Source organism: Atractosteus spatula, chromosome 2, assembly GCF_055471065.1.
Source record: "Atractosteus spatula isolate fAtrSpa1 chromosome 2, fAtrSpa1.hap1, whole genome shotgun sequence".
In the NCBI taxonomy this organism is placed as follows: Eukaryota; Metazoa; Chordata; class Actinopteri; order Semionotiformes; family Lepisosteidae; genus Atractosteus; species Atractosteus spatula.
In genome coordinates this window covers 69,917,705-69,944,675 of record NC_142707.1, presented here as the reverse complement: position 1 = coordinate 69,944,675, position 26,971 = coordinate 69,917,705, and the positions used below count along the sequence as shown (strand labels likewise).

The following is a 26,971-nucleotide window of genomic DNA, read 5'->3' as shown; positions in this document are numbered from 1 at the left end:
CTTCAGTATGGGGTCGGGTGTCTGGGTGTCTGGGTGTCTGGGTGTCTGGGTGTCTGGTCATGTGCACGTGGGCCTCTCGGCCTGTTTAACCTGTGGCTGTGTGTGCTTTGTTAGCGGCGCTGCTGAAGGAACAGTGGGAGGCCCTTGCTCTGAGGTTAAGCCAGGCCCAGCAACAGATTAAAGTGTCCGAATCTGCTCTGGTCTTCGCCTTTGTGGAGGTGATTTTCATTTCTACATATTTTTTTTTTCTTTTTTGTTTTTCTTGCGAAGGAAATTTCTTCTGAACACACTTTGATGTTCTGTTGTGGCCGGAGAAGACCGTTTAAAGTTGACTGGAAATCTAGCACTTTTGAATTGAAATAGGAATAATTTAATCTTCATGATTAAATGTACTAATGATAGTATAGTCTTTCTAGGCATTTTTTACCAATTGTTTCAACACAAAATCATTCTTAGAAGCTTTTACTTTTCAGTTTCTTATTTTTTATGTAGAGAATTTAATCAGTGAATATAAAATATGTTGATTATCCTGTCTAATCATTACATAACTGCACAGAAGCCTAAAATATTGGATAATAAAATTATTATTAAATTATTATTAAATTATTAAAAAGAAAACTAAGGATCTTGGTTTTAGATATTTTTGTTTCTTTTAGGGTACCTTAGCACAAGCTGTTAAAAAAGGCGAGTGGATCCTGTTGGATGAGATTAATTTAGCAGCAGCTGAGACCCTGGAGTGTTTGAGTGGCTTACTGGAAGGAACTGCAGGATCTTTGGTGCTCCTGGACAGGGGAGACACAGGTAGGTCCTGTACTCTTCGTCACCGGGTGCCTGAAATAAAGTGGTGGAACTTGACCTACTGTCCCAAAACCAGCTGATAACCTCTTCAGCCTCAGCGCTCAGTGCTGCATGATTGAATCATGTAGTCAAGTGGATGAGTGTCAGATTATTGTGAAATGATGAAACGCGTCCAGGCGTTAACAGGGATAAGCAAGCACTTAGTTACAGATAAGTCAGCCTAATTAAGCATAAGTAATTGTTAAAAGATTACTGTGTTTGTGGAAGTGTTTTCTTTGGATGTCTGCTCTTTTCATTAGGATCCTTGCTAAGTTAGTTTTGCTTTACTAGTTAACTGAAATCAAATCAGTTTCTCTGATCCCAGTTAGTAAATTGCACCCTGATTGGAGACAAACTCCCAGATCGCCTCCTGACTGGCGGGGTTGGTGGAGAAGTCGTGGCGCGACGCCTTTGTGTAGCTTTGCCAAGCCTTAAGTGTGGCTACTTTCAGTTGTTGCATATTTGTGTTTTTTTTACTTTTTAGTTTCTTCTTCAGTAAGTGTAATGCAGCTCTATACAGTTCAAATCAGGAGACTGACTTGGCCTGTTCAGAAGTTTCCACTGATTAAGTGTGTTTTCAGTCAGTGTCTTGCAGCTGGGTAAATACTTGCCCAAAGGCGTTGGAGATATTTGCGTGTCTGGAAATGGGCAGTCACAATATTTATGTGTGCTTCAGAATTCCTATTTTCAGTTGTACACCACAAAGATAACAAATTTCTCTCCGCTGTCCCAATACCTATGCTTTTTACTGTATATGTATTCAGTTCAGAGAAATGTAAATAGGATCCTTACAGTGGTAAGTGCTACCTGTAAAGAACCAGCAATTAAACCTGTTACAATTGAGAACTGTCTCTCTTATCTTCGCCAAATTTATGTCTAAAAATGTATTATTTTTTTATTAAATTAAATTTTTTATTAAATGTGCTTGGGAGATTTTGTAACTTAGAAGTACAATATGTAGAAGTTGTGGTTATAAAGTCTACTGCATACTGCAGCTTTGTGAAGTTGAAAACGCCCTCTTGCGGTTAGTGACGAAAGTGTCTCGTCTTTTGGTTTTCTGTTTCTGTACACTTGTATGAATGTGGTGTGGAAGGATGTCTGGATAAGATAAGATCACTTTATTGGCCATATACAATTTCTTGTATTAGGAATTTGTCTTTTTGCATACCCCAGCTTGCTCTCCATGAGACACACAGCTAGGGAGAGAGAAGCTTGGGGTCAGAGTGGAGGGTCAGCCATTTAGACGGTGCCCCTGGAGCAGTTGGGGTTAAGGGCCTTGTTCAGGGACCCAAGGGAGTACGATTTCTCTGCCGGCCGCGGGATACGAACCGGCAGCCTTCCAGCCACAGGCGCAGATCCTGAGTCACAGAGCCACCGGATGGTGTGTGCTGATGGTGTGTGCCTTTTATTGTTATTTATTTAGAACCCTTAGTTCGGCACCAGGACTTCCGCTTGTTTGCCTGCATGAACCCAGCCACTGATGTCGGGAAGAGAAATCTGCCTCCGGGAATAAGGAACAGGTTAGTGCAAGAAAGCCAATGAGCAAAACAAAAATGCCAGGTCGTTGTCTAGAATGGTTATTATACCCTGGTTACATAGTGTGGAGCTGCAGGACGAAGGATGATTCATCTGTAAGAAAAGCTGTACGCACCTGCGTCTTGGTTGTTGTATTGTGTTAACTGCTCAAGTGTGGCCGGTAAAATATTTTATTTCCCCCAACAGGTTCACAGAGCTGTACGTGGAAGAACTTGAAAACGAGACAGATCTGCGCGTCCTTGTCTTGGATTACCTGAAGGGTTTGAACGTGAACAAGACCACTCTCGGTGGAATCATAAGGTAGGGAGCCTCCCTCATTTCAGGGTTGATATTAATACCCTCCCAGGGTTTTCACTTGCACCCCCATGGATGTTTATTATTTTTCCTTTTTCATCAGCTTTTATCTGGCTGTGCGCAAAGAGGCAAACTCCCGACTGGTGGACGGAACTGGACACCGGCCTCATTACAGCCTGCGGACCCTCTGCCGAGCTCTGAAATACGCAGCTTCCAATCCCTGCCACAGCGTTCAACGCTCTCTCTACGAGGTATGCAGGAGTGTCTTCCCACTGCCTGACAGGTTCTCTATTGCTGTCGTTAATGACATTGTTCTTTGTTAGGGTACTGCTTCACGCGTGTTTTGTTCCACACAGATTGCACACACTTGAAAGAGCGTACACTTTGGAGTATTTGTAAAATAATTTAATTTTGCCTAATAAGCAAGTCTTCCTGCTATATAACATCTGCCATTTATTTTTGTTCATCTGGCCTTGCTGGGGGAAAATAAAAAACAGCACAGTACAACTTTAAGACCATTTTGTTTTTTTGGTTCATTGTATCCTGAAATTCTAACTTAAAGGTTAGGTATTGAACTGAGTATGTTTCAGTTAGCAATAAAATAGTTTCTTCTGTCCTCCTGTTAAGACAATATGCACAAGCAGTGTAAAAGCAAATGGAATGCTTGAGCTCATAGCAAAAATGGTGAACTATGAATCAACTCAAACTGTGCCCATTCTTTACTTTTAATGAATAAGAAATTATTTAGAGCGTGGTGTTTTTGGTTTTGGTGATCCACGTACATACTTGCGAGTATAGGTAGGGGTTATTGGTGGGGTCACCCCCAAGGGACTACTTCACAGTAGTGAAACAGGCACATGGAGTTACAATTGGAAAACACTGCAGGTCTTCCAGCTAGGTGGTTGAGCGACAAACTCTGTACACCTTTAAGAAACAACTAGAAGCCAATTATGACTCATTGAGATATTGAATTGAGAGTAAGATGGGACAAATGGCCTATTCTCTTTCAGTACCTTTCTCATGTCCTTATGAATAATGACAAATCTAGTGTTGCAAAAACAAAGGCAGAACTAGTTATAGTAGAGTAGCAGACATTTATAATACCCATGATGGTGGAAAGCAAAACATTTTACTTGTTTCCGTTGCTGTCTTTCGGTTTTGTTTCGTGAATATTTTCAGACTGTTATGTCTGAGTTTAATGTGATGGGAGACCTACTGAGAAAGCTAAGGTTGCTGCTGGAAGAGCTGTTAGTGGGGCCAGTAGGGGGTGCTTACCCTGCAGTCTGTGTGGGTCCTAATGCCCCAGTATAGTGACGGGGACGCTATACTGTAAAAAGGTACCATCCTTCGAATGAGACGTAAAACCGAGGTCCTGACTCTCTGTGGTCATTAAAACTCCCAGGGTGTTTCTCGAAAAGAGTAGGGGTGTTAGCCCAACATCCTGGCCAAATTTTCTCCTGGCCTGAACTGGCTTCATCACTCTGTTCTCCTCCCCACTAATGGCTGATGTGTGCCGAGTGTACTGGCACACTTTAGCTGACCTCACATCATCCAGGTGGGGCTGCACACTGGTGGTGGAGGGGAGTGCCCATTACCTGTAAAGCGCTTTGAGTGGAGTGTCCAGAAAAGCGCTATATAAGTGGAAGTATTATTATAATATTATTATTGCAGTTAGATGGAAAACAATAAGAAATTAGTATTTGGCGTTGTGATCTTATTCAAGCAACCCACACCAAAGGAATTAAAGAGGTTTTAGAGTATTTAAGAAACAGAACATGTAGAACCTTTATTTTTTACAGGGATTTTGCTTGAGCTTCTTGACACAGCTAGACAGAGCCTCCCATCCCCTCGTCCAGAAACTGATCTGTCAGCACGTCCTTGGAGGCAACACCAAGTGTCTGAAACAGGTAGGCGGGAAAAATCAACAGCGGCTCTCAATCAATCGTATCATCACAGGTCATAGTGAGTCGCTGTGCACATGATTAACTGGGCTTCGGATTTTCGGATTTTCTTTTCAGCCCATTCCAGAGCCTCCCAAGAAAAACTGTGTCCAGGTGGAAGGCTATTGGATTTCCAGGGGAGACATGGAGCTTGTGATTGACAGCAGCTACACTCTCACCGCCACTGTGAAGCTAAACCTTAGGGATTTGGCCAGAGTTGTTTCTGCTGGGTAGGATACTGAACTGCACACATTTTACTTACTTTCATATAAGGGCATGAGTATCTATATATTATCTTGTTGATGAAGAATTCAATTAAATTGCATGCTCCATCATATCCTTCTGTCAATAACAAAGCTCTGAAAATTTTGTGATTGTAAGTTTTTCTCTAGTCGCAGTACTAGAGAAAGCTAAATTGCTTTCTCTAACAAATTGAATGCTGGGTATTTTATATTAATTTGCTTTGGTACCTTAGTAAGAAAGCAAGCAGGTATAAAGTGTAAAATATTTCAGCACATTTCGACTCAATCTAGGCTTTTTTTTTTCCTTTTAGAAAGAGTAATAAAATATAAGAGTGGTGGAAAGGGCTTGTAGATAATTCTCTATACCATAGTTTTCTTTTCTGACAAGATTTCTGCTGGGCAGGCAATGACATTTTTTGGCAGAAAATAAGTAGAACATTTTGTACCGTGGTTGAGGGAACCACAGAAAGCACTTTTTCTGGTGCTGTACCATGCAGTGGAGCAGCTGAAACATGAATCCCAAGTTTGTTACAGATCTCAATTACAGTTGCTTTCATCTTATTTTTCTTTTTTTGGAATGGAGTGATTGAGACACAAAGGTATGAAAAGGTTTCCTGTTATATGCACAAAATATCGAGGGTGCCCATGTCTGGATAGGGTTTTGTCTTCATTGGGTGTCCTTTGAGTCATCTGCTGGGTTTCACACATGCTGGGAACCTTATGTTTATTGTGTTCATTGCTGCTCTTGGTCATCATAAGCTCCTTTCACTTATAGTACAACCGAGTGATTATTCAGGAAGAAAAATAATATTCTTGCCTTTGTATAAAGTACATTAGTACAAGTACTATGAAAACTTTCTACTGCTTAAACTGTGAGGTGTTTGCTAGAGCTTAGATAGAAAGTTCTGCTAAGACCTCCGATGTTACATTTTCTACTCTTTTCTTAATGCCTCTTCTTCTAGGACACATCCCGTGCTCATCCAGGGAGAGACCTCGGTTGGGAAAACCAGTCTGATCAAATGGCTGGCAGCCTCCACTGGAAACCAGTGTGTGAGAATCAACAACCATGAACACACCGATATACAGGAGTACATTGGCTGCTACACCTCTGACACCAGGGGCAAACTGGTATTCAAAGAAGGTAGCTGTGCTCATCAGTCATTCATGCTCTTGGGTTTTCAGACCCAGATATCTTCAGTGACCATCATCAGGTTCTTTTCTGTTGTAAACACTACATCACCTTTAAGATTTCTTTCCTCATGATCATGAAATCAGGCTACAGAAAATCAATCTTAAACATAACATTTGTTTTGCGTGTTTTCACAAAATTCGCTTAATTGCTGAAAGGTTATCCGCAGGTCTTGCCTTTTGATAGTCACATTGTAAAATGTGCTGGTGTTCACCATCAGAGCTGAACAACAGAAATGTCTTCCTAAAATGAACAAACAAAAATCTGACCTAAAGGAAAGAGTTTTCCAGATGGTCAGTTGGGACTGTAGGTTGCAGACACAGTCATATTCAGAAATTTGCTGGAAAGGATTAATTGTAATCTTAAGGTACCAGCAAAATGTGCAGTGGGTGTACATAACTGATCCATAACCTTAAAAGTGCCTGCATAAAAATCTAAATGTGTAAAACGCATAGTCTGAAAGCATGTTAATTTTATTTTGTGTGGGGAAACAAAATGGTCCCTTTGCTTTTGCAGGTGTTCTTATTGACGCTATGCGTAAAGGTTATTGGATCATACTGGACGAGCTGAATCTGGCTCCCACCGATGTCCTGGAGGCCTTGAACAGACTGCTGGACGACAACCGCGAGCTCTTCATTGCAGAAACGCAGGAAGTCGTGAAAGCACATCCCAGATTCATGCTGTTTGCCACTCAGAACCCCCCTGGACTCTATGGAGGCAGAAAGGTATCCTAATTGTCACACCGATGAAGTGCCTGACCTTCGGAAAGGGCAATATTGTGGCAGTTGTGTCTAATGGAATTTATCAACTGAAAACACATGGAAATCATTGGTTTAAGGTCTTGATGAATCAAATCTGTTACTTATTTGTGGTGAGGTGCTTAAGATAGGCACAATAAAACTCCTCCATCAATATAGTCTCCTCAGTCAGTCAGGGTACTGCTTCCATTCACAAGAAAAAGAGGCATATTGTTAAATGTACTTCTCAATAGGTAACATCCTTCCTGTTTCCAGGTTGCTGAATGGCTGGTATTGAGTGTAATTATCATAATAGCAGTGGGTACTTGGCAGTATTGGGTGGATTCACACAGGGTTGTCCATTCTCTCCAGGTGCTGTCAAGGGCTTTCAGAAATCGCTTTGTTGAGCTGCATTTTGATGAGCTCCCCAGCGCCGAGCTAGAGATCATCCTTCATAAGAGGTGTAGCTTGCCCCCTTCCTACTGCATCAGGATGGTTAAAGTCATGCTGGAGCTCCAGGTAAGCCTTGCGCTGGGTGTAGTTCCTCTCCAGCCGGTCTGAAAGATCGTTTCTCCAAACACTTTGTTCCTCCTTCAGTCCCATCGCAGGGGGTCCACTGTGTTTGCTGGGAAGTACGGCTTCATCACCCTGCGAGACCTCTTCAGGTGGGCAGAGCGATACAGGCTTGAGGACCAGACTGAGAGCTCCTACGACTGGCTTCAGCATTTGGCTAACGATGGTACAGTGCAATCGTCTTAAAACGTACACCGCAGTGTTGTGGTGGATGTTGTCCCACCCTGCATAAAGTTTTAAAGTTAAGCTTAGCTAAGTAAAATGAGTCAATGGACAGGGTCTCAACTCTGTTGGTTCTTCATTTAAGAAAAGAACATTTTCTCAAAGACATCATATTTTCCTCTTGTGCCATTTTTGTTATGATCGCCCATGGTCCTTCTGAAAGTAAACTGTGGAAATGGATGAAGTTCACAGAGCAGCCCCCACCGCCCTGTCACTTGACTGAAATCTCCTTTTGTCAGGTTTTATGCTGCTGGCAGGCCGCGTCAGGAAACCTGAAGAAGCGAAGACCATCCAGGCCATCCTGGAGAAGCATTTCAAAAAGAAGGTGAACCCAGAAGCTCTTTTCTCGGAGGAGGGCGTGGCAAGACAGTTCGGTAAGTAAGTGGGGAAGTGAGGACAAAGCAGGTCAGCAGCACACCGGAAAACTTTTCCGTTTCGTTACTGTGTAAAAGTGATGTTTGCCATGTCTGTGCTTAATCCGGTACTGGTCCTGTAAGCGGTGAATTTTTCCATTGAAAAACATACGCCAGAGCACCAGTCTCTTGCGACAGTGAGAAACGACAAGTTCAGTCTGGCTTTGTTTGTCTGTGAACGTTATGTAAGATTCTGACTGGAGGTGAATTTAAGGGAACAGAACTGATTTAGCATTGCCGGTGAGCTCTTCAGAGACAGACTATAGTATTTAAAGTCCACACAGCTTCAGGCACCCTTTATTTTGCACTTGTCTTGTCTTTTCTTACAAGGAGGTCTTATGAAGTCTGGGTTAGCAAGCCTGGTTTTATGTCTGTGCTACTGCTGCTTGACCTGCCTCAGAACACTGTTTTTTCAAAACATCTCTGCCATGTGAACACCGAAGTACAGTCATTCCCAAGTCATCCTTGGTTTTGAAAGCTCTGTAATTAAAACTTTTTCTTTTCAGACAACAAACTAACCAAAATGACAGAACGTGAAACTTATCTGTCTTCATTCATGGACAAAGCAGAAATGCAAAAATGTCCAAAATATAAGGGATCTATAACTGTGTAACAATCAGAATAAGTTATTGATCTAATTTTTTCTAGTATTTAAGAAGGATTAAACGCATTTCTTCCAATTAATCCTTCTGTTATCCTTTTTTAAGTCCAAAATACAAATGATGCAAAAAAAAACAGATTTTTTTTAAATCTTCTCTGCCTCGATGTCATTTCCCTTCAGTGTTTTTTGAACATGATTAAAATATATCAAATAACTTGAATACGGAATACAAGTGTTAAGCACAGACAGTCTGCAGCTGAGTGTAGTTAATCTGGATTATCTGACAAGTCATTGAACTGGTTTAATTTAGGAAGTTCAGCTTTTATTACAGGCTGCATATCTGCTCTTAAATACAAATTTTAAAAAGGTCATTTGAACCAAATGTTTCTCGACTTACGCTTTTGGCTTTACTCCATGCAACCTAGCTTTTGAAGCCCAGAAAACACGAAGATTTGTTTTAAATCGGACAGCGAGTTCTGTGAGTTCGAGACTTGAAAGTTTTCCTCAACAGGTAACGGTGCGCTGAACGTGGCTGACCTGCCGGAGGAGTTCCGCCATGTCGTCTGGACTCAGGGGATGCGCAGGCTGGCCGTTCTGGCTGGACGGGCCCTGAGATTTGGGGAGCCGGTCCTCCTCGTTGGGGACACTGGGTATGACCTCTGACCTCTCACTGCAACTTCATTTCCCGTTTTACTAGTCTTGTCATGCTAATTAGTCAACCCGTAAATATTATAATTAAAAAAAAAAGTATTAATAAAATGAAATTTAGGTCATCGTGTATTCAGTGGGGCAGCACAGGCACACAGTGGTTTTTGTAGCATTTCTGCCTTGCAGTGCTGGGGACCTGAGCTTAATTCCAGACCAGGGGTGCTGTCTGTGTGGAGTTTGCATGTTCTCTCCGTGTCCGTATGGGTTTTCTCTGGGAGCTCCATTTTCTTCCCACAGTCCAAAGACATTCTGGTTGGTTAATTGGCTTCTGGGACACTTAAAGTGTGTGTGTGCTGTGATGGACTAGCGCCCTGGCCAGGGTGCACCCTGCCTTGCACTTGTTGCTTGCTGGGATGGGCTCCAGCTCCCCTGTGACCCTGGATTAGAAGAAGCAGTTAGAAAATGGATGGATGGATGGCTTCAGTGAACAATGTTGTGGGTTTTCGGGTTTACTTGTATTTGCGGTTTGATTTGCACAATGTCATGATTTTATTTCTGAAGTAAGTTACTGAGTACATTGAAGCATGAGAGTGAAGTAAGTTAGGTCAGAATTGTGTCGGGTTCAGGAAACCGTAACAGGTGTTGTAATAGATGTTTTATTCAACAGGTGTGGTAAGACCACTATTTGCCAGCTGTTTGCAGCTCTGGCAGGACAGAAGTTCTTCTCCGTGAATTGTCACCTGCACATGGAGACATCAGACTTCCTGGGGGGCCTCAGACCCGTTAGACACACAAGCAAAGAGGAGGTACCTGTCAGCAGACCGCTTCCACAAGCATTCATGGCACTAGTGGTAAAGCAGCATCATAGGCAGAAGATATTTCTGTGCTTATAAATGTTTGTTGTAGTTTTTAATTACCTTGGGTGCTGTTCTTATTGTTAAAAGAAATATTTAAGCAGTGATCTGAAAGAGCTAGTGTTGCCCATCTTTAGCATTCAGATTGCTGCTTTACCAATTTGCTCCAGGTGAATGGATCTATATGGAATTTTAAAAAAAATCCTATGCGCCTTATAAAATGGCAAGTTGTAAATGGTGTTGGAGTCAACTAGATGCTTGATGTATCTGAAATGAGAGTATTTTCTCAGTACGTGGTCAGATTCATTCCACTTGATCATTGTCCTAACCATGAACAGTTGTTCCAGGCTCAAGTGAATTCATTCAGGACCTGTTAATGGTAATTTTCATTAAAACATGTGGTGTAACGCAGGGTGATGGGGAAGGTACACGACTGTTTGAGTGGCACGACGGCCCCCTTGTACTGGCGATGAAGGAGGACGGCGTGTTTCTCCTGGATGAGATTTCATTGGCAGACGACTCCGTACTAGAGAGACTCAACAGGTAAGAGAAAACACGACTCCATTTTTCATTATTGTTTCTGTACAGATTTTGTCATTGTGTTCATATCATTTTGTGCAATTCAACAAATAGGTCTAAAATGTATTTTCTGTCTGTAAATTGGTGAGAATGAATCTCTTGAGATTTCAAATTGCTGGCCAGCCAATCAGATCCTGGTTTTAAAATAGTATGAAACAAATGAGTCATGAATTGGCATGTTTGTTTTGTGCAGTAGTTGATTTGGCTGATGTTCCGAAGGTTACAAACTCGCAAGTACTGAATCGTTTTTATTCAGAAGTTTTAGATGTTTGCTTTTAGACGGGTCTTAACATTTTTAACACCCAGAACAGGGCTAACAAGCCACAATAGCCATGTTTTGCAAACGCAGAAAACATTTCCCGACTCGCATTGTGTTGAATGTTCCTCAGTGTGCTGGAGACTGAGAAGACTCTGGTCCTGGCTGAGAAAGGCAGTGGAGACGATGATGACGTGGAGCTGATTACAGCGGGCAAGAAGTTCCGTCTCTTAGCAACCATGAACCCAGGGGGAGACTTCGGTAAAAAAGAGGTAAGACTTATTTCTAGGTGTTTAAACCTCTAGAGACCTGAAGAGTTTAGACAATGATATAACACTGTGTAAACAGATGAGGTAGAAATCTTTACCAGGTTCCTTCTCATGACATGTGATCATATGGGCATGTGCCATAGGTATGTTAGAATGTAGTCTTACACTTTCTCACTCGGATGTGTAGCTAAAGGTAACTGTTATAATCAAAATGTTGTGTATTTTCAGCTCTCCCCAGCTCTAAGGAACAGGTTCACAGAAATTTGGTGCCCACAAAGCAACAGTCGGAGTGATTTGGTCCAGATCATTCAACACAACTTGAGGTCTGAACTTTCTCTGGATCATATCAATCATCAAGGTTAGTCATTCATCTAGCAAAAGATGTAAATCTAAACCCCAACTCCCCCAAAAAAACATTAACTACATAAAGTTAAACTAATGAGTGAATAATTTAAGCCTCTAATTGGGGCATCTTTCATGAGGCTTTTTGTTTTTTGAAGATTCAGAGCTAGAAATAGAGAAAAGCAGCTCAATGTTTTTTCTTGGTAAAAAAAATTGAAAGCAGTGAAAGAGACATTTGTTTGTTTTTGTTCCAGGGAGAGACATTGCAGAGCTTATGCTAGACTTCATAGACTGGCTGACCCGCCAGGAATTTGCACGGCGCTGTATCCTAAGCGTGCGCGACGTGCTGTCGTGGGTGAACTTCATGAACCTGGTGTCTGAAAAGACCGGCGCACAGCCCAGGCTGACGGACGCAGACTGGGACCTGAAAGTGGATCCAGTGACTGCGTTTGTGCATGCAGCTTGTCTTGTGTACATTGATGGAATTGGTTCAGGTAAATCCCAAGCACAAAGAGACCTTGAACTCTTGACTCTGCTAGACTGAGAGAAAACCTTTCCCATTCAAACACCAGTATGAAACATCATTTCCAGAGTCATTTTAGATAGAAATTTGTTGAAAGTTGTCCTACAGATGTAAATTCAGAATTAAAAAACAACAGCAGTTAAGTCAATTAATATAATTATGAACGATTTATTATTTTGCGTTACTGTTGGGCTCTTTTTTTCCTGTTAGTTCATTCTCTGATAATCCTATATAGTTGCTGATCTGTCAGTTTTCACACCCTTTGTGTTCCAGGCACAACATCCCCTGCAGCAGAAAGTGCTTTTGTGGTTCGGAGAGCATGTCTGGATTTTCTTCACAAGAAGCTGCTCAGATCTATGTCCCTGAACGAAGAAAGAATAAGTGCGCTCCAAATTTATGAGACCACTTCGGCAAGAAAACCTCTGTGGGGAGAGAATTGTTTTGGGATCCATCCGTTTTACATTGCTAAGGGTGATTTTTTCTTCTCTCTCTCCAGAGCACATACATACAGCATCCTGTGACCATTTGAAGGGGTGTATTTAAAGATGGCCGCCGTTTTGTCCGGCTCTTATTTTAACAGGCCCGCTGCGTGACGCTGGCTCTCCGGAGGATTACGCTCTAGCTGCGGGAACCACTGCAGTGAACGCGCAACGGGTTCTGAGAGCGCTGAAGCTCAACAGGCCTGTCCTGCTGGAGGGATCGCCAGGGGTTGGCAAAACAAGCTTGGTGGCGGCTCTAGCAAAGGCTTCTGGGAACCATCTCATTAGAATCAACTTATCGGAGCAAACTGTAAGATACCGTCTCTTAACTCTTAGCTCTGTTTTTTAGGATAAACAGTTAAGCCGAAATGTAGATCCAGGGGGTGGTGGTGGGTGTAATGTTTCACAATAATGTAAGGATGTGATTTCTTATTTTAAACTTTGTATTTCCGAATTAGCTGTAGCCCTGACTTTGTCAGAACCCATTAGAATATCATGTTTACAGTTAGATGAGAAGCTATGGGCCGTTGTTTTTTTGGCTGCAGGACGTGACGGACCTGTTCGGGACAGACCTGCCTGTGGAAGGGGGAAAGGGAGGAGAGTTTGCTTGGCGTGATGGCCCTCTACTGGCAGCACTGAAGGCTGGTCACTGGATCGTACTGGATGAGGTACCGAAGGGAAAGATCACAGCAGAACACTGTCGCTATTAGTGTCACACGAATATTCTACTGACTCAGAAATGCTCATTTCTGCAAAAAGCTGGTTTGTTTCCAGTTGCATTTTCTAAAAAGGAAATTGTGAATTCGTTAAGGTAAATCAGGGATCATTTCCCTTCCGGTCAGCTAGAATAGTATATGGGCCATATCAAACTGTGTATGCTCTGATTTTAACCAGAATCTGGACTCCCTAAATAAGCAGATGATAATTCTCCTGTCTGTTTGTGCTGCAGCTGAACCTGGCCTCTCAGTCAGTGTTAGAAGGGCTGAACGCCTGTTTTGACCATCGAGCAGAGATCTTTGTGCCCGAGCTGGGGATGAGCTTCCAAGTGCAGCACGAGAAAACCAAGATCTTCGGCTGCCAGAACCCTTTTGCGCAAGGCGGAGGCCGGAAGGGCCTGCCCAAGTCCTTCCTCAACAGGTTCACGCAGGTGAGTCCCTCTGCTGCTCCTCCAGTAATACTCCAGCTCTGGGGATTGTCACAGAATGGCGTTTTCACAACTTATTTTATATTGCTGCATGATGCATTAGCATAGTTTCTGTTTTTCTAACGACGTTGTGGAGAAATCATCATTCTCGCTAATTCTTTCAATTGGAAGTATATATAACAATAGCACCATTTTAAACCCTTCAAGGTCAGCAGCTTTTACCACTGCCATTTGAGTGACTTGATCCAAAAAGGGAGTGATTATAGATGCTCCTCTGTTTTCCTTCCTTCTTCGAAAAGTTGCCTGGAATCTCTGCCCTGTCCTCCTGTGTGCATGTGTGTACCCTGGGATGAACTTGTGCAGTCCTGCCTTTCCTGCCCTGTGCTCCCGGAATATGTTTACTGGGAATAACAGGATGATAGTGGATGAATGCACAGATGTATGATGCACCTCGATTGCATTTTGGGTTCAGGCAGATCATCTCTAGTGCTTCATGTGTTCAGGTATATGTGGACCACCTTTCAGATGAAGACATGGAATTGATCGGGCAGTTTGTCTTTCCTGCCATAGACCACCACATCATTTCCAAAATCGTGCAGTTCAACAGTCAGGTAAGAATGCGAGGCAAATCGCATTTCTTTTTTCTTTGTACGCCCGTTTTTTCCAGAAGCGGGATTTGATGAGCAGGGGTTGAAGAAGGATTTGGAAATGGCTTCCCCGCTGCTGGTTTGTGCTGAGAGCAGTGCAGCGTGGGAATGTCCCGCCTCCCCTTCCTGTGCAGTATTGATCGCTTCCCCTGAGCCAAGCGAGGACATGCCATCACCACGCACTGCTGCTGATGTGCCCTGGCATGCAGATTGTAGGCCATTAACAAATGGAAATATTAAGCTGTTGGCTCATAGAAGACCAAAATGTTCCCCGAATAGATCCACTTGGAGCACTGACCTTTAAAGATGCTCAGGGAACAGCCGACCTTACCAGTCACAAGGGGTACTTGAACTCTTGTGGCAGAGCAGAGTTGATGGTTTTAGCAATCTCTGACGGAACCATTTTTATCATTGCTACTTTTTGGTGCTCCGAAGTGGGCATGCCTGCCTTACTCCAGTGATGACCATATGTTGTTAACTCCCAGAGCAATAAAGTCAGCATCACACAGGTACTGTACGAGTATAAGTTTTACATTATTGCACTGTGGGGGTAATTATAAAACAGTTTAATTGGGTTATCATTAGTGATGGTAGACAAAGGCTTACCACTAAAGAAGTAAGCTATAAGAAAGCCTGCTAGCTGTGCACTGTGACTGTACGGTTATCTGGTACAGCTGGTTAGCTGGTTGTTACGCTTGCTCTGTGGTAACTCTGTAGGTGACGAGCTCTCACAAAAAATGGCAATTAACAGCATTTGTGCATTTTTTTTTAGAAACTCATAAATACCGTTTGGATAGTTTGACTTTTTGTGCCAGGGGAAGTAAGCGATTTCAACAGGCTGTTCTCGTCGTTTTCCAGCTGGTTCGGGAAGTGTCTGTTGAGAGAAAATGGGGCCAGAGAGGAGGCCCCTGGGAGTTCAACCTCCGGGACCTGTCCCGCTGGTGCCAGCTGATGCAGGCCGATCAGTCGCCGGGCTTCTGGGACCCAGGGAAGCACGTCGGGCTGGTGTACGCCGACCGGATGAGGACCGAGGCAGACAGGGCTCAGGTAACACCGGACTTGGTGATCGTAATGGGGAAAAAAACAACAAGTTTTTGATTGTGTCTGTGACCTTTAAGACACGGGTGTTTTCCAGAAGCTAGTTCAGGTGGGCGGCTGTGTCAGCATGCGTAGGCTGCAAAGGAACAAGTAGTAGGTTTATTCCCTGCTGAAAAGAGAAGAGAGAAAACGGAACGTTTCGGGTCTGAAGCCTTCTTCAGGTGTGAGAAAGACAGGGCAGACATTTTCCAGAAGGTGCTTCATTCAAGGATTTTTGGGGGAAAATGAAGGTGAAGGCATTTTAAAGTTAATATCTCCAATTAGCATTTTTTCATTCATTCCATCATAAGCGTTGTGAACCATAATTGTCGCAAATTCCAGGCTTTTATTAGTAAGCCTTAATTTTGGTTTATTTTTTGTTGCATCCATGTGTTATCTAAGTGTACATGTACAAATTGTCTGTTCGATATTTGGTGTAGTATCTACAACATTTCCTCAGCCGCTGAAAGTCTCCTGTGTATCCTGCAGGTACAGACATCGGTGTTTTGTTGGCGCACAGCGGCCATTTGTGTTTACAAGGCTGTTGGGCTTATGTTTTGGCTACTGTGTTAAGGCACCAGGGTGCCATGATGGGTTTTTGCATTTTTCTGTCAGTTCTAAGTGATGCACAATAAAGAGCAGACGTCTGCGAAACCTGTCCCCCTCAGTCCATGGGTTCCTGCAGGGTAACAATCAGCCCCGTGTGCAATCAACTGGCCCCTCAGGACAAATTCATATTTGAATTCATTTTTCAAGGGAATGTTTATTTTCAGTTGCATATTCCTTGTGAAAGATTTCTTCCTATTTACCTTTTCTCATCTTTGGTCTTGCATAGTGGTCGTTTTGGTGTTATTCTCGGTCTCTCACAATTAATGTTATTTTGCAAAGAGTATAGAATTTGAGTAACCTGAGGGCGTGCAATGCTGTGACACTCCTATTAGTAAGGAATTGTGGACTGAGCTGTGAAGCTTTCATACAAACCTCATACCTCGTCATTTCCATGGTTAGTACTGAGAAGTCTCAGAAACTCCTATTATACTGGAAAAATGAATGTTACAAAAGAACAACTGAATACAAACTACAGCAAACAATCATAAATACTTCCACTTCTGAAGCATGGGGGCAATGTTGGTTGTTAGTACTGATTGCAATAATGTGAATTGGCCTTTGTTTCTGAAAGCTGCTCTTAACAGTTGTAGTAATAGTTGATTTTCCCAAGCAAACATAGACATAAAGCTTAAGAGTGAATTTAACCTCACTTGTGTGCAGTGAGTGTGCTTATCTGTTAACATTTTTCAAGTCGTGTAAATGCAAACTGCTGTAAAGTCTTTATGAGTTTGTCACTGATAAAGGAGCTGTGAAATTTATCAATGTTTTTTTGTTGTGGAAACTTCTGCTCATAAAGTAAATGTGTTTTAGGTCCTGTCTGTATTCAGGAATGTTTTTGGTGAAGACTATGTGCCGTACACTGGCTCTCTGCAGTTTCACCTAACTCCTCTCAGTCTTCAGGTGAGTCAGACTTCTCAAATTTCATCTTTCTGGTGTTGGATTCACATCCCTTCGGGACACATCTTGATTCAGTAGTTACTTTTCGATCTTTTAAAAGAATGTGAGAAAACACTTTACAGTATTGATTTTTTTTTAAATTGTCTTTGTTTTGAAGTTCTAAATTCTCCAGCGCACTGATTTTGTTTTTCATATTTCAGTGGAATACATGTGAAAGCTTTTCATGCGCGTCTGCCGTAGGCCCTCGAAAAAACCTCTCGGCCATCTTGTCTCCTCTTTCCCGTTGCCGTTCCGTGTTCAGGTTGGCCATTCCGTCCTCTCCCGCGGCGGCGGCGGTGGCGGCGGCTCCCCGCGCCAGGAGCTGCCCCTGTCCATCCTGCACCAGGCCCTTCGGCGGCTGGAGTCTCTGATGAAGTGCGTGGAGGTGGGCTGGATGGCCATCCTGGTGGGCCCAGCAGGCAGCGGGAAGACCAGCCTGGTCCATCTGCTCTCACTGCTGGCCGGTCACAAGCTGAGAGTCATGGCGATGAACAGCGCCATGGACACCACAGAGCTGCTGGGTGGATTCGAGCAGGTAATGTTTATGCATAAGAAGAAATAAAAAGAGTTTCCGCACGATCAATTCTGCCTTGTTTCTGAATGCTGAGCAATTTGCTTTACACATCTTTGAGCAGATCTGTTCACTTTGTCCGCAGTCCAGGCTCTGTTTCAGAAATGTCTGGTTGGACTTTTCAGATGATTCGGGATTCTGCTGAGTTGACTTTATTTGGTGTCTCAGCTGAGCTCTAATGGATTGACAGAAGTTAATCTGCACTTGCTGTCTGTTCTGCTTGTATGTCCTGCTGCTGTAATGGAGACACCAGCTTGTCTCTTCCTGTTTTTGACCCGAAGGTGGATCTCATGCGACCCTGGCAGCAGCTTTTGGAGAGCGTGGACTATGTTGTTGCTGTGGTAACCAGAAGAGGCCTTCTGTCTCTAGACGAGGCTGTTCCGGACACTGAGCACCTGTTAAAGAAATGGAGTGATTTCCGCAAGGGCCAAAAAAAAGACCAGCAACAGAGTGGAGTCAGCACTGAGGCCCTCAATGAACTGGAGGCCATAATCTCGTTGTTGCAGAAACTCAACACCAAGCTAAAGGTTTTTACAGGTGAATGGAAATATGAAAAATATTCTCGAAAGATTCTTGCTCTCATTCCTTGGGGGAAAGATTTGTTTTTGCTCACGTGAAACCAACCTTTCAGTCATTGCGGTGAGGCTTAAACATCTTGATGTTTTGAAATGGAAAATTACCAGAAGAGATCTAAAATATTTGCTTTACATAAATATTTCCGTTGAAAATTGGCCTTTTAAACTTAATGACAAACTGAAGAGATGGTGACATTTTTCATTCTGTGTTGTGCTTTAAGATCACGCTTGTCAATGTGAGCTCGTAACTCCATCTGCTTCCCATGCTCTTTGAAACGGTTCATCTCTAACTTCACCTGCTGAACGTTTGCAGACATGTCCAAGCTGGTACCCAGCTTCCTGCAGTTCAAGGAAAAGCACCGTCAGGTCGTGGGTGGTCACCTTCATGGTACTTTTGAGTGGATTGATGGGATGCTGATTCAGGCCCTCCAAGCCGGTGACTGGCTACTCATGGACAATGTCAACTTCTGCAGGTGAGGAGCAAATGGATGACATTACCCACTCTGGAGGTTATCGGTTTAAATCTGATTTGAAATTTCAGCAGGGCTGTTAAGCAAATCACTCAGCGTCTCTAAATTGTCTGTCTGTTCGTGTTCGTTGGTATAGTTCTGCCTTGTGCCCTGTGCTTCCAGAATGGGCTGCTGCAACACTTGCCAGGAATAAGCACATTTTCTGATAATTAACGGATTCTTTTGAGTACTGTGCATTTTATAGGGATTTTGAAGTATTTGGAAGAATCTCTACCATGGAAAAACAAGTTGGTATAGCTATATCAAACCCTTGTAATTCCAACAAACCCTTGTAATTGCAATAGATCTCTGTAATAAGAACGGTAGGGCTGGAAGGAGTGGAAAATTGTGGGTTTTCCTGATATATCCTTGAAGATTGTATTTTTGACACTAGTGTCGGATCTCAGAAGTCGAGCAAGGCTTGGTCAGTACTGGGAACTCTAATGAAATTCCCATTAACAGTTGTGAGTGGAATTGAATTGCACCAGAAGACAAGATAGAATTCTTCTCTTTGGACCAGAATGTCTGAACCACAGTCCCAGCAAGGTCAAGGTGGCTGTAGACAGTAGGACATTCACTCCTTTGAATGGGACTACTTTAGTCTTTGCAGTGTTTAAATGTGTAGGGGTAATAACCCTGGGGACAAAGCTAATTTCTACTCTGGACTTAAACAATTTGGCAAACATAAAGCCATCTCATAATTCTGTTGATACACGAATTTCATGTTTCGTCACCTGACACACAGTGTAGTGGAGCTGCCGGACGATGCAGCTGCCACGCGTCACCCAGCTGGGCCCCGCACTTCAGCGGTATATGAAGAGGACCCTTCCTGTAAAATTAAATTATGCAATAAATTTGTCATATTCTTCGGGTTTCTTAGGGATGTAAAGTGCTTTCTAATGAATTAATAATCAATTAATAAACTGTCGAGGAGGACTCGGTCTGTAAAACGGAAAGAACACTTTTGTGGCAGCATGGTCTTTACCAGCTGTTTTCCTTGCACGGTTTTTGTTGGTGTGCGTTCTGCGCCACTTTGACAGTGGTGACTCTTGTGCTCTGTGCAGCCCCTCTGTGCTGGACCGCTTGAACGCTCTGCTGGAACCCGGCGGGGCGCTCTCCGTCAGCGAGCGCGGCGTTATTGACGGCACGACCCCTACCATCACACCGCACCCCAACTTCAGGTGAGCTGCTGGGAGGAACACGGGTTCATTGCAAAGGACGGTGATGCCTTTTTCCATCTCGAGCAGGCGAGCCGTAACACTGAGCGAGACCCTGACCGGGTTACTTGCGTTCCGTTGATTTCACACAGTATCCTTCTCGGAAGAATTTGATCACGAGTACATTTTTGTCTAAAATGTGCTGGCATTCTTGTGCAGCTACTCGTCATTTTTGCGTGATGTTTGCATTCCAAGCCCTTCCTGGTTGCTTCTCCCCCCTTCAGACTGTTTCTCACCATGGATCCTGTCCATGGAGAGATCTCCCGTGCCATGAGGAATCGAGGAGTGGAGATATACATTCCCGGAGAGAGCGAGGGAGCCCCCTGGGACCCCCAGGATCTGAAGACGGTGCTGCATGCGGCTGGCGTGACCGGAGACTGCACATGTAACCTGCTGTCTGCGGTGCATGCGGAGATCAAAGACACCATCTTGGGTGAGTTGGAGGAAGGAGTAACTATCAAGTGTCAGTGCTTCACATACGGAGTTTATCTTGGAAGTGTGTCAAAGAGACCAGCAGGATTCATGTGCTGAGGGAGCACGTCCACTGGTGCTCAGTTTATATGTATGGTGGCCAGAAACAGCTGACAAGCAACCCACATGAGTACAAGCTGGGTGGTGTAACCAGGGCCGTCTCAAGGGGTGGGCGGGGCTGGTGTCGCGGGGCCCAGGGCGGGGTTGGTGTCGTGGGGCCCAGGGTGGGCGGGTTCTTGTGTGTAGTGGTGGTGGCTGAGAGCAGCGTTGAGGTGATGAAATAGCTGCCTGACTGGCCTGCGCAAACAGACATACACAACTGAACAGGACTACCAATTGCCGTTGTTGCTAATGCAATCGGTACCTTCGGGTGTCTCAATGCCAGCATTCTTGTCGTTGTTTCGTTTCTCCTGGTTTTTACGACGAACCTTTCCGAAGACCCTTTAAGGGCCACATTTGCATCCTCCCTCTTCTGCTTCCTTTTTTCTTTTCTCGCACCCGCTGTCGGATTTTCTAAATCTGTCCCAATCTCTGCTTGTGCTCGCCATTTTCCACCGGCTAACTTTTTTCCCAGGTAGTTTAGTTCTGCCGTAATCACTCTTAGCTTGCAGCTCATGGCCCATGACGTAGTTATCGCGGGACACGCCTCCAGTTCTGAATAAAGCACCTGCTCTCCCGCTAACTTTAGATTTCACCTGGAGTTAAAATTAGAGTTTTGTGTTCGCGTTATTAAAATTTTTAAACAAGTATGGATTTATATTTCTATGCGTTTGGGGATTCTCCCCCTCCTTGAGACGGCCCTCGGTGTAACATACAAAACTGTCATTTCAAACTGGAAAAAGTTTACAAACAAATATAGGAGCGTGTGCCAGCGCCCTTGTTCCTCTCTGGGTTGGGATGCTCATGTCCGATCACGCCCATTTGTGTTTGCAGGCTCTCCAGCCTCCTCGGTCTCCTCTTTGCTTCATGCTGCTGCCCTGCTGAACAGTCAGCTGCAGAGAGGCCGGAGCTTGCCCAGCGCCCTCCAGCAGGCCTGCAGAGAAGTGTACTCGCTCTGCCAGCGATCCCCGTCCAGCCAGAAGGTATCCGCACTCAGTCCATGCAATTCAGCATCTTCGTTTCACTGCGAGATCCCTCCCACAGCTCGCCGTGATCCGCTGGCATACAGGCAGCCAGCTACAATACTCTACCTGCATGATGCCGTGTGAATACTGTTTACTTCTGTGGTATCAAATGTTTTCCGTCTTCACAACATCATTTTATAAGGGGCGGCATCAATGATAGTCTACATTTCAGCATGTTGAAATTGGCGTTTTTTAGCTATTTTTTTTTCCCATTGGAATATGTCTGCATTAATGTGTGTCCAAATCGGTCAGTTTAAATCCCAAACGATGTTGATTTAAAAAAAGATCAGCGGCTTCCATGTTTTTTTTTAGTGATGTGACGGCCGTAGATGTCATGACAGTATAAACCATGAAATAAAGGAGTCTTTGTTTGCAGTCCAATCTGGAGAGAAAGAGTAAAGCAGTGGGTTTTCTGTATCAGTTGGTATCATTTAGCTTCTGTGTCAAACGCTTCTGGTAGTTTTCTTTAGCAGTCCTGTTGCGGTAACGCGGTACGTTTGCGCTCCTCCTGCTTCCAGCAAGCTGCGGCGATCATAGAGAAGCACGTCTCGACCATGGCCTCCGACGCCTCCTGGGGAGATGGCCTGCTGTGCGCTGGTGTTTGGCCAGACGGGCTCTCTTCAGCCGTGCAGGCAGCTGAGGACTCCTGTTTCTCCACCGTCCGGAGAGATGGACAGGTTCTGTCCTTCTGTCTGACCACGCTGAGCCTTTCGGGAAAGAGGTACGTGGTGTGATAGCCCTGCGCTGTGGAGAGTCTTTTCATCGCTGGCTCTATAGGTGCAAAAACATCAAAACTGTATTTGAGCTTGTTCAGATTTTTATGCCTTTCACATTTTTTGCCAGGGTTATGTAGCTTGAAAAAGTAATGTATCTAATAGCAGAAGGAGCGAGAGAGAGGAGTTTACTTTGCCATATGTACATGTGCATTGGGATTCATATCTGCACTGCACAGTACAACACTTTCACGCAATGTGCACAATACATTACAAAACAGTAAATAATAAATAATGACTGTACAACAACCTACAATGGCTACTACTGAACAATTAAATGCGCAGAACAATAAACACATGGTAGGGCCTAGTAAGTCCAAATGAATTATATTTGCATTGCAGGACTAGGAGCAGAAGTTCATTTAATTGCTTCATATTTGCAAGTGTGGGCGGAAGTGTGAGAGTATGTCATTTCGGGTTAGGTGTAGTAGTTCTCTCTGACCTCCCCAGGACCTGTCCCCTGAGCCTGAGCGACATGCGGAGAGCCCTGCAGGGCGGCAGTCTGGAGGGCCAGGTGTTTGTGGGAGGGGGCGCGGCGGACCCCGAAGGCGAGGCCCTCCGCCTGCTGCCAGCAGCCGTGAGGCTGGTCACCGAGAGGGCCTCCCACGGCGACTGTCTCCTCAGGGCCAGCTGGCTCTCTCACCTGTCCAGGAGCCACAAACACGCCCCAGGTGCGTCTTCACGGCGACCGTGAATCCCTCAAAGATCCCCAAAGCTTTGGGCCACCGAACCTCGTGATCACGTGCCAGTGTACCAGGCTTTACTTGGGGGCGGAACGGTTTAGCAAAAAAGTAGTATGAAAAGGATATTGCAGCCAAGGTGAAACCTGGTTATAGCTCACCCAAGCATTTTCTGAATGGAAACGCTGAACGTGGGTTCGCATGTTTTTACTGTAAGGGGAATGCGGAGTTCAAGTCTGAGAACAGTGTAATGTGTACACCTCTATTTTCATCTCCTCTTCTGCTTATAATGATGAATATTAGAATTTTATTTTCTATATGTAATTAAAACCAATCTATGTTACTTCTGGTTGTATACTGTACAGATCCCATTATAGCTTTGTTTCTCGGGGACTGAGCAGTATTCCTAGCACAAGTCTTTCTTTTTAGCCCTGCACATCGTACTGTCTTCGGTGTGCCTGTCACAGAGGCAGGTGTTGCTTAGGAGATGCATATTCTGTCTTGCAGATTTGGTCCACATCCAGCTGGAGGCAGGGGTCAAGGCTCTGAAAGCAGCTTTCTCCAGTAAACTGAGTGAAGAGGGCAAACATCTGATCGGCCTCCTGCAGTCCCACGCTAAAGGTAATCCATCACCCTGATCCTCTGTGTGGAATACGATGAACTCCCAGAATGCCATCCTCTGCGCTGGACTGCTTTGTCCTTTGAACCAGAGAAACATGCTGGCAGTCAGAATCATTGACTTTCAGTTGTGCTTACTTTCTGCTCTGTTTCAATAACATCGATGTGAAGAAAAGTTAAACGTGTACGTCTCCTAAAGTACAGATGGTCTTCCGGTCACGATTTTGTAGTTAACAGAAATTGTAGGTGAAACTGTACAATCTGTATATCAGCCTTCGTGTCCGTGAGGCAACAAAGCTAGTGATTATTTGAAAGATGTAAATGAGTAATAGCGCGTTGTGTGTGGTACTGATATTCTTATGGGGTTTTTTTAACCAAATGTAATTAATTTAAAAAGTAAATGAGATCCTAATTGCAAGACTAAAAGGCTGTTGTTTGGCGTTTCATAAAGACGGAAGCAATATTAAATCCCCAGATACTTTGTTTCATAAATGCTCATTGCAGACTTATTAGTTACTTGAAATCGCCTGTTTTCCTACTATAGAGCTGTGATAATACAACGTGTATATACTGTACATTTTCCCTTCTCTTTTGCAGATGACAGCAGGGTTTTGTTGGACATGCGGTGGAACAAACAGTACCTGGATATTTTAACAACCTCTTTCAACTTTGGGTCTCAGGAAAGCTACATGGAGTACCTGGAGTTCCTGAATTCAGTAACAAACAGGTCTGTAGTATTTTCCATTCTCCTCATAGGTCACTGGAACTTCTGGTTTACACTTAGTGTAGAGTGTGTTAGTTGAAAGAGCTAATTGTTGTCCCAATGTGTGCTGATCACACTGGTACTAATACAAACCTGATTATGTTGTAGGCTTCCAGATCATGTTTGGTAAATAGTCCAGATTTGGAAAACCAGTGAAGAGTATTGGAGTATTAATGGTGCTAAATGACTTACTAATAATTAAACGACTGAATTCCTACACCTCTGTTTGTTTTTTAAAGGACGATTCTTCTAATGGACAGAGAGGAGCAGGCCCATAAAGAACAGGTGCTTCTGGGTTGTCTTGCTGCTAAGAAATCCGCTCCGAACAGTGCCTTGAGATTATCAACTGCCTTCTGTAAAGGTAAACCAACACAAAGAAATTCTGTAGATGTAGAGGATATGGGGAAAAAAAAAACGTTTATTGACCACATTAAATTACATTTTTCTGGTAATATTTTGGTACTTGTCTTTGTTTAGCATTTTAGGTCTTGATTCAAAGTAGTGGCATAATGCCCCTTTTGTTCCAGGCCAAGTAAATCTAGCGTTGATATCATAATCTTGTTTTTTTATTATACGTCCACTGTTTTCTATGGGAAAACCTTTTGTTTTTACCAGTTAATTGACAAACCGTTATTACCATTGATCCTGGATAACCTGATTTTTGTGCAGACTGGCAGTTCAGGGACTGCAGTTATTTAAAGGTCTACAGATGGACCACTTAGGCATGTTTGTTTTGACCTGAAAGGGACAGTAGACTTTGGTCACCTGCCTCATCCGGTGCTGGCCCACCTGCGCTCTTTCTTTGACCGGTGGGACGCCTGCATGCTACAGTGCGTCCGGGCTAGTCAAGACACGCTGCTCGCGGACGATGTGATGTTTGAGGTCAGTGCAAGCTTTAAACGTTTCTTCTGCATTCCCAACCTCAGTCCGAGAGATTGGCTGCCGCTGGCAGTGCCCAGACCCGGCATTATTCATTAATTCATTCAGGTTCCTCCTCCCGCAGGTCCTGGGCCTCCTGCAGTGGCGAGACCGCTTCTGGGCCGTCTCGAGCTCGGTCGCGGCAGACCCTCAGGGCATCGCCCTGCTGTCGCTGCACTGGCAGTGGGTGCAGAAACACCTTGTCGATAAACTGCCCCGGCTCCTGGTGGGACCAAATAAGTATGAGTGAGTACATCAATAAGTATGGGTTCAAAATCCAAAGCAGGGTCAGACTAGCAGCCTGTGTGTCTGCTTGTGGAGATATCTGTAATACTACATATTTTCTATTATATTTATGTGTCATAAGGAGACAAAAAAGGCACAAAATCAATAAGACATTCAGATGTGCGTTGTATGCCTGAGCTTCCCTGCATTGTTAATATTTCCTGAAGGAAATCGAATTGGTTTTGTTTGACGGTCTGTGGAAATGAGCATGGAAAGCTGCTTGATTTCGTTTTTGCCGGCAACTAATGGCAAACCGTTCAGATTTCCATTGCATCCTTCATCTTTTTTTTTCCCCCAATAGGTGTGAACAGGAGGTTCAGTCAGTATCTACAAACATTCAGAAATTACTCTCCAGTCCCACTTGTGTGTACTCTGCTGTGAAAGGAATACAGAAGGTTCTGGGCAAACCTCTTCCATTTAAGGTATTTCAAATGTGTGGCTGACGCTGACGGTACACACAACTGTCGTCACTCATTTCCGGGTTTGTGAAGCAGTCGGGAGGAAAGGCGGAGAAGCTGCCGATAATGCACACTGTGTCTTTTGCCGTGTCTCACATCTTAAGGGCTCTACAAACGCATTGCTTAGTCTAAAGTGTGTCGCAGGGAGACATAAAAGAAAGGCTGATGTGAAAGAGAAGAAGATAAAGCCTGTCCGATGTCCCTTAAGGGCTGGCGCTTTACAAATTCATTCAGTTTTTGATTTTTTTTCCCCACGGCCAGACTGGATTTGCACTGGACCGGACCTTGTCCATTGACCGGGCAGTTCTAAGCGCGCAGTTTCTTTTTCTCGCCCATCAAGGCGGAGTCTGTTGCCGAGTGCGCCTCTCAGCTGAGGGTCCTGAGCAGCTTGCTGGATGTGTGCCGTCTCAGGCCGGAGCGGACCGGATCCCAGTGGAGCCAGGAGATCCGCAGGCTGGAAGAAGCAGCTATGGGCTTGAGCACCAAGAAAGGCCTTCTGGAAGCCTGGGGCCTGGTTCTGCAAGCCAACCATCGCCCAGAGCCCCACTGCGCGGGTAACTGCTGTAAATCGACAGCCGGAGCCCTTTCTGGGCTGATTCACTCGAGTCGTGCTTTTGACAAGATTTTTGTTTACTTCACTTGACATCTCCCTGTCCCTCCTGTTACAAAACCTTTGGAGCCAATGACTCACTCTACACTGGCGGCTTGCGCAGAGCGTCAGCAGCACAGCAGAGTGTGCAATGCTGTGTTTTTTATGCTTCAAGTCTGTGTTTATCTGGACTAAGTGGAGCGTAGAAACACAAATGTGCCATGTAATACAATTTGAGATATTTAATTCTTTCATCACACCTTCTCAATATTATATCCTAGTGACCCAGTAACCTCAATTAAATTATATATTTGCCAGTCCAGTTGCCTCTAGTGTCCCTGAGTGGTCATTCAGAACTCTGTAGCTGAAGGGGATGACCAGTAGATGAAGTCAATGAGGTGTGAGATAAAAAGTCGGGTCCAGTTTGCGTTTTAAGTGACGATTTTAGCTCAAGAATCATTTCAAACATCATT

General features: G+C 44.1%; 1 protein-coding gene across 1 annotated transcript in view; it reads left to right on the top strand.

The window, feature by feature from the left end:
• mdn1 (midasin AAA ATPase 1) overlaps nt 1-26,971 on the top strand; it is an 81,758-nt gene that overhangs the window by 19,524 nt on the left and 35,263 nt on the right. The window contains exons 17-56 of the mRNA XM_088906114.1: nt 115-218; nt 657-801; nt 2,261-2,357; nt 2,560-2,673; nt 2,771-2,918; nt 4,467-4,574; nt 4,686-4,837; nt 5,812-5,990; nt 6,555-6,763; nt 7,148-7,294; nt 7,373-7,514; nt 7,810-7,944; nt 9,096-9,234; nt 9,900-10,038; nt 10,499-10,629; nt 11,055-11,193; nt 11,419-11,548; nt 11,787-12,026; nt 12,329-12,526; nt 12,636-12,844; nt 13,080-13,202; nt 13,484-13,681; nt 14,182-14,289; nt 15,184-15,372; nt 16,822-16,911; nt 17,210-17,482; nt 17,800-18,055; nt 18,407-18,566; nt 19,667-19,783; nt 20,044-20,252; nt 21,224-21,372; nt 21,933-22,135; nt 22,638-22,858; nt 23,375-23,488; nt 24,083-24,212; nt 24,488-24,609; nt 24,994-25,130; nt 25,252-25,412; nt 25,753-25,873; nt 26,250-26,463. Coding sequence (XP_088762240.1) covers nt 115-218; nt 657-801; nt 2,261-2,357; nt 2,560-2,673; nt 2,771-2,918; nt 4,467-4,574; nt 4,686-4,837; nt 5,812-5,990; nt 6,555-6,763; nt 7,148-7,294; nt 7,373-7,514; nt 7,810-7,944; nt 9,096-9,234; nt 9,900-10,038; nt 10,499-10,629; nt 11,055-11,193; nt 11,419-11,548; nt 11,787-12,026; nt 12,329-12,526; nt 12,636-12,844; nt 13,080-13,202; nt 13,484-13,681; nt 14,182-14,289; nt 15,184-15,372; nt 16,822-16,911; nt 17,210-17,482; nt 17,800-18,055; nt 18,407-18,566; nt 19,667-19,783; nt 20,044-20,252; nt 21,224-21,372; nt 21,933-22,135; nt 22,638-22,858; nt 23,375-23,488; nt 24,083-24,212; nt 24,488-24,609; nt 24,994-25,130; nt 25,252-25,412; nt 25,753-25,873; nt 26,250-26,463 — 6,300 coding nt within the window. The remainder of the gene's footprint in view (nt 1-114; nt 219-656; nt 802-2,260; nt 2,358-2,559; nt 2,674-2,770; nt 2,919-4,466; nt 4,575-4,685; nt 4,838-5,811; nt 5,991-6,554; nt 6,764-7,147; nt 7,295-7,372; nt 7,515-7,809; nt 7,945-9,095; nt 9,235-9,899; nt 10,039-10,498; nt 10,630-11,054; nt 11,194-11,418; nt 11,549-11,786; nt 12,027-12,328; nt 12,527-12,635; nt 12,845-13,079; nt 13,203-13,483; nt 13,682-14,181; nt 14,290-15,183; nt 15,373-16,821; nt 16,912-17,209; nt 17,483-17,799; nt 18,056-18,406; nt 18,567-19,666; nt 19,784-20,043; nt 20,253-21,223; nt 21,373-21,932; nt 22,136-22,637; nt 22,859-23,374; nt 23,489-24,082; nt 24,213-24,487; nt 24,610-24,993; nt 25,131-25,251; nt 25,413-25,752; nt 25,874-26,249; nt 26,464-26,971) is intronic.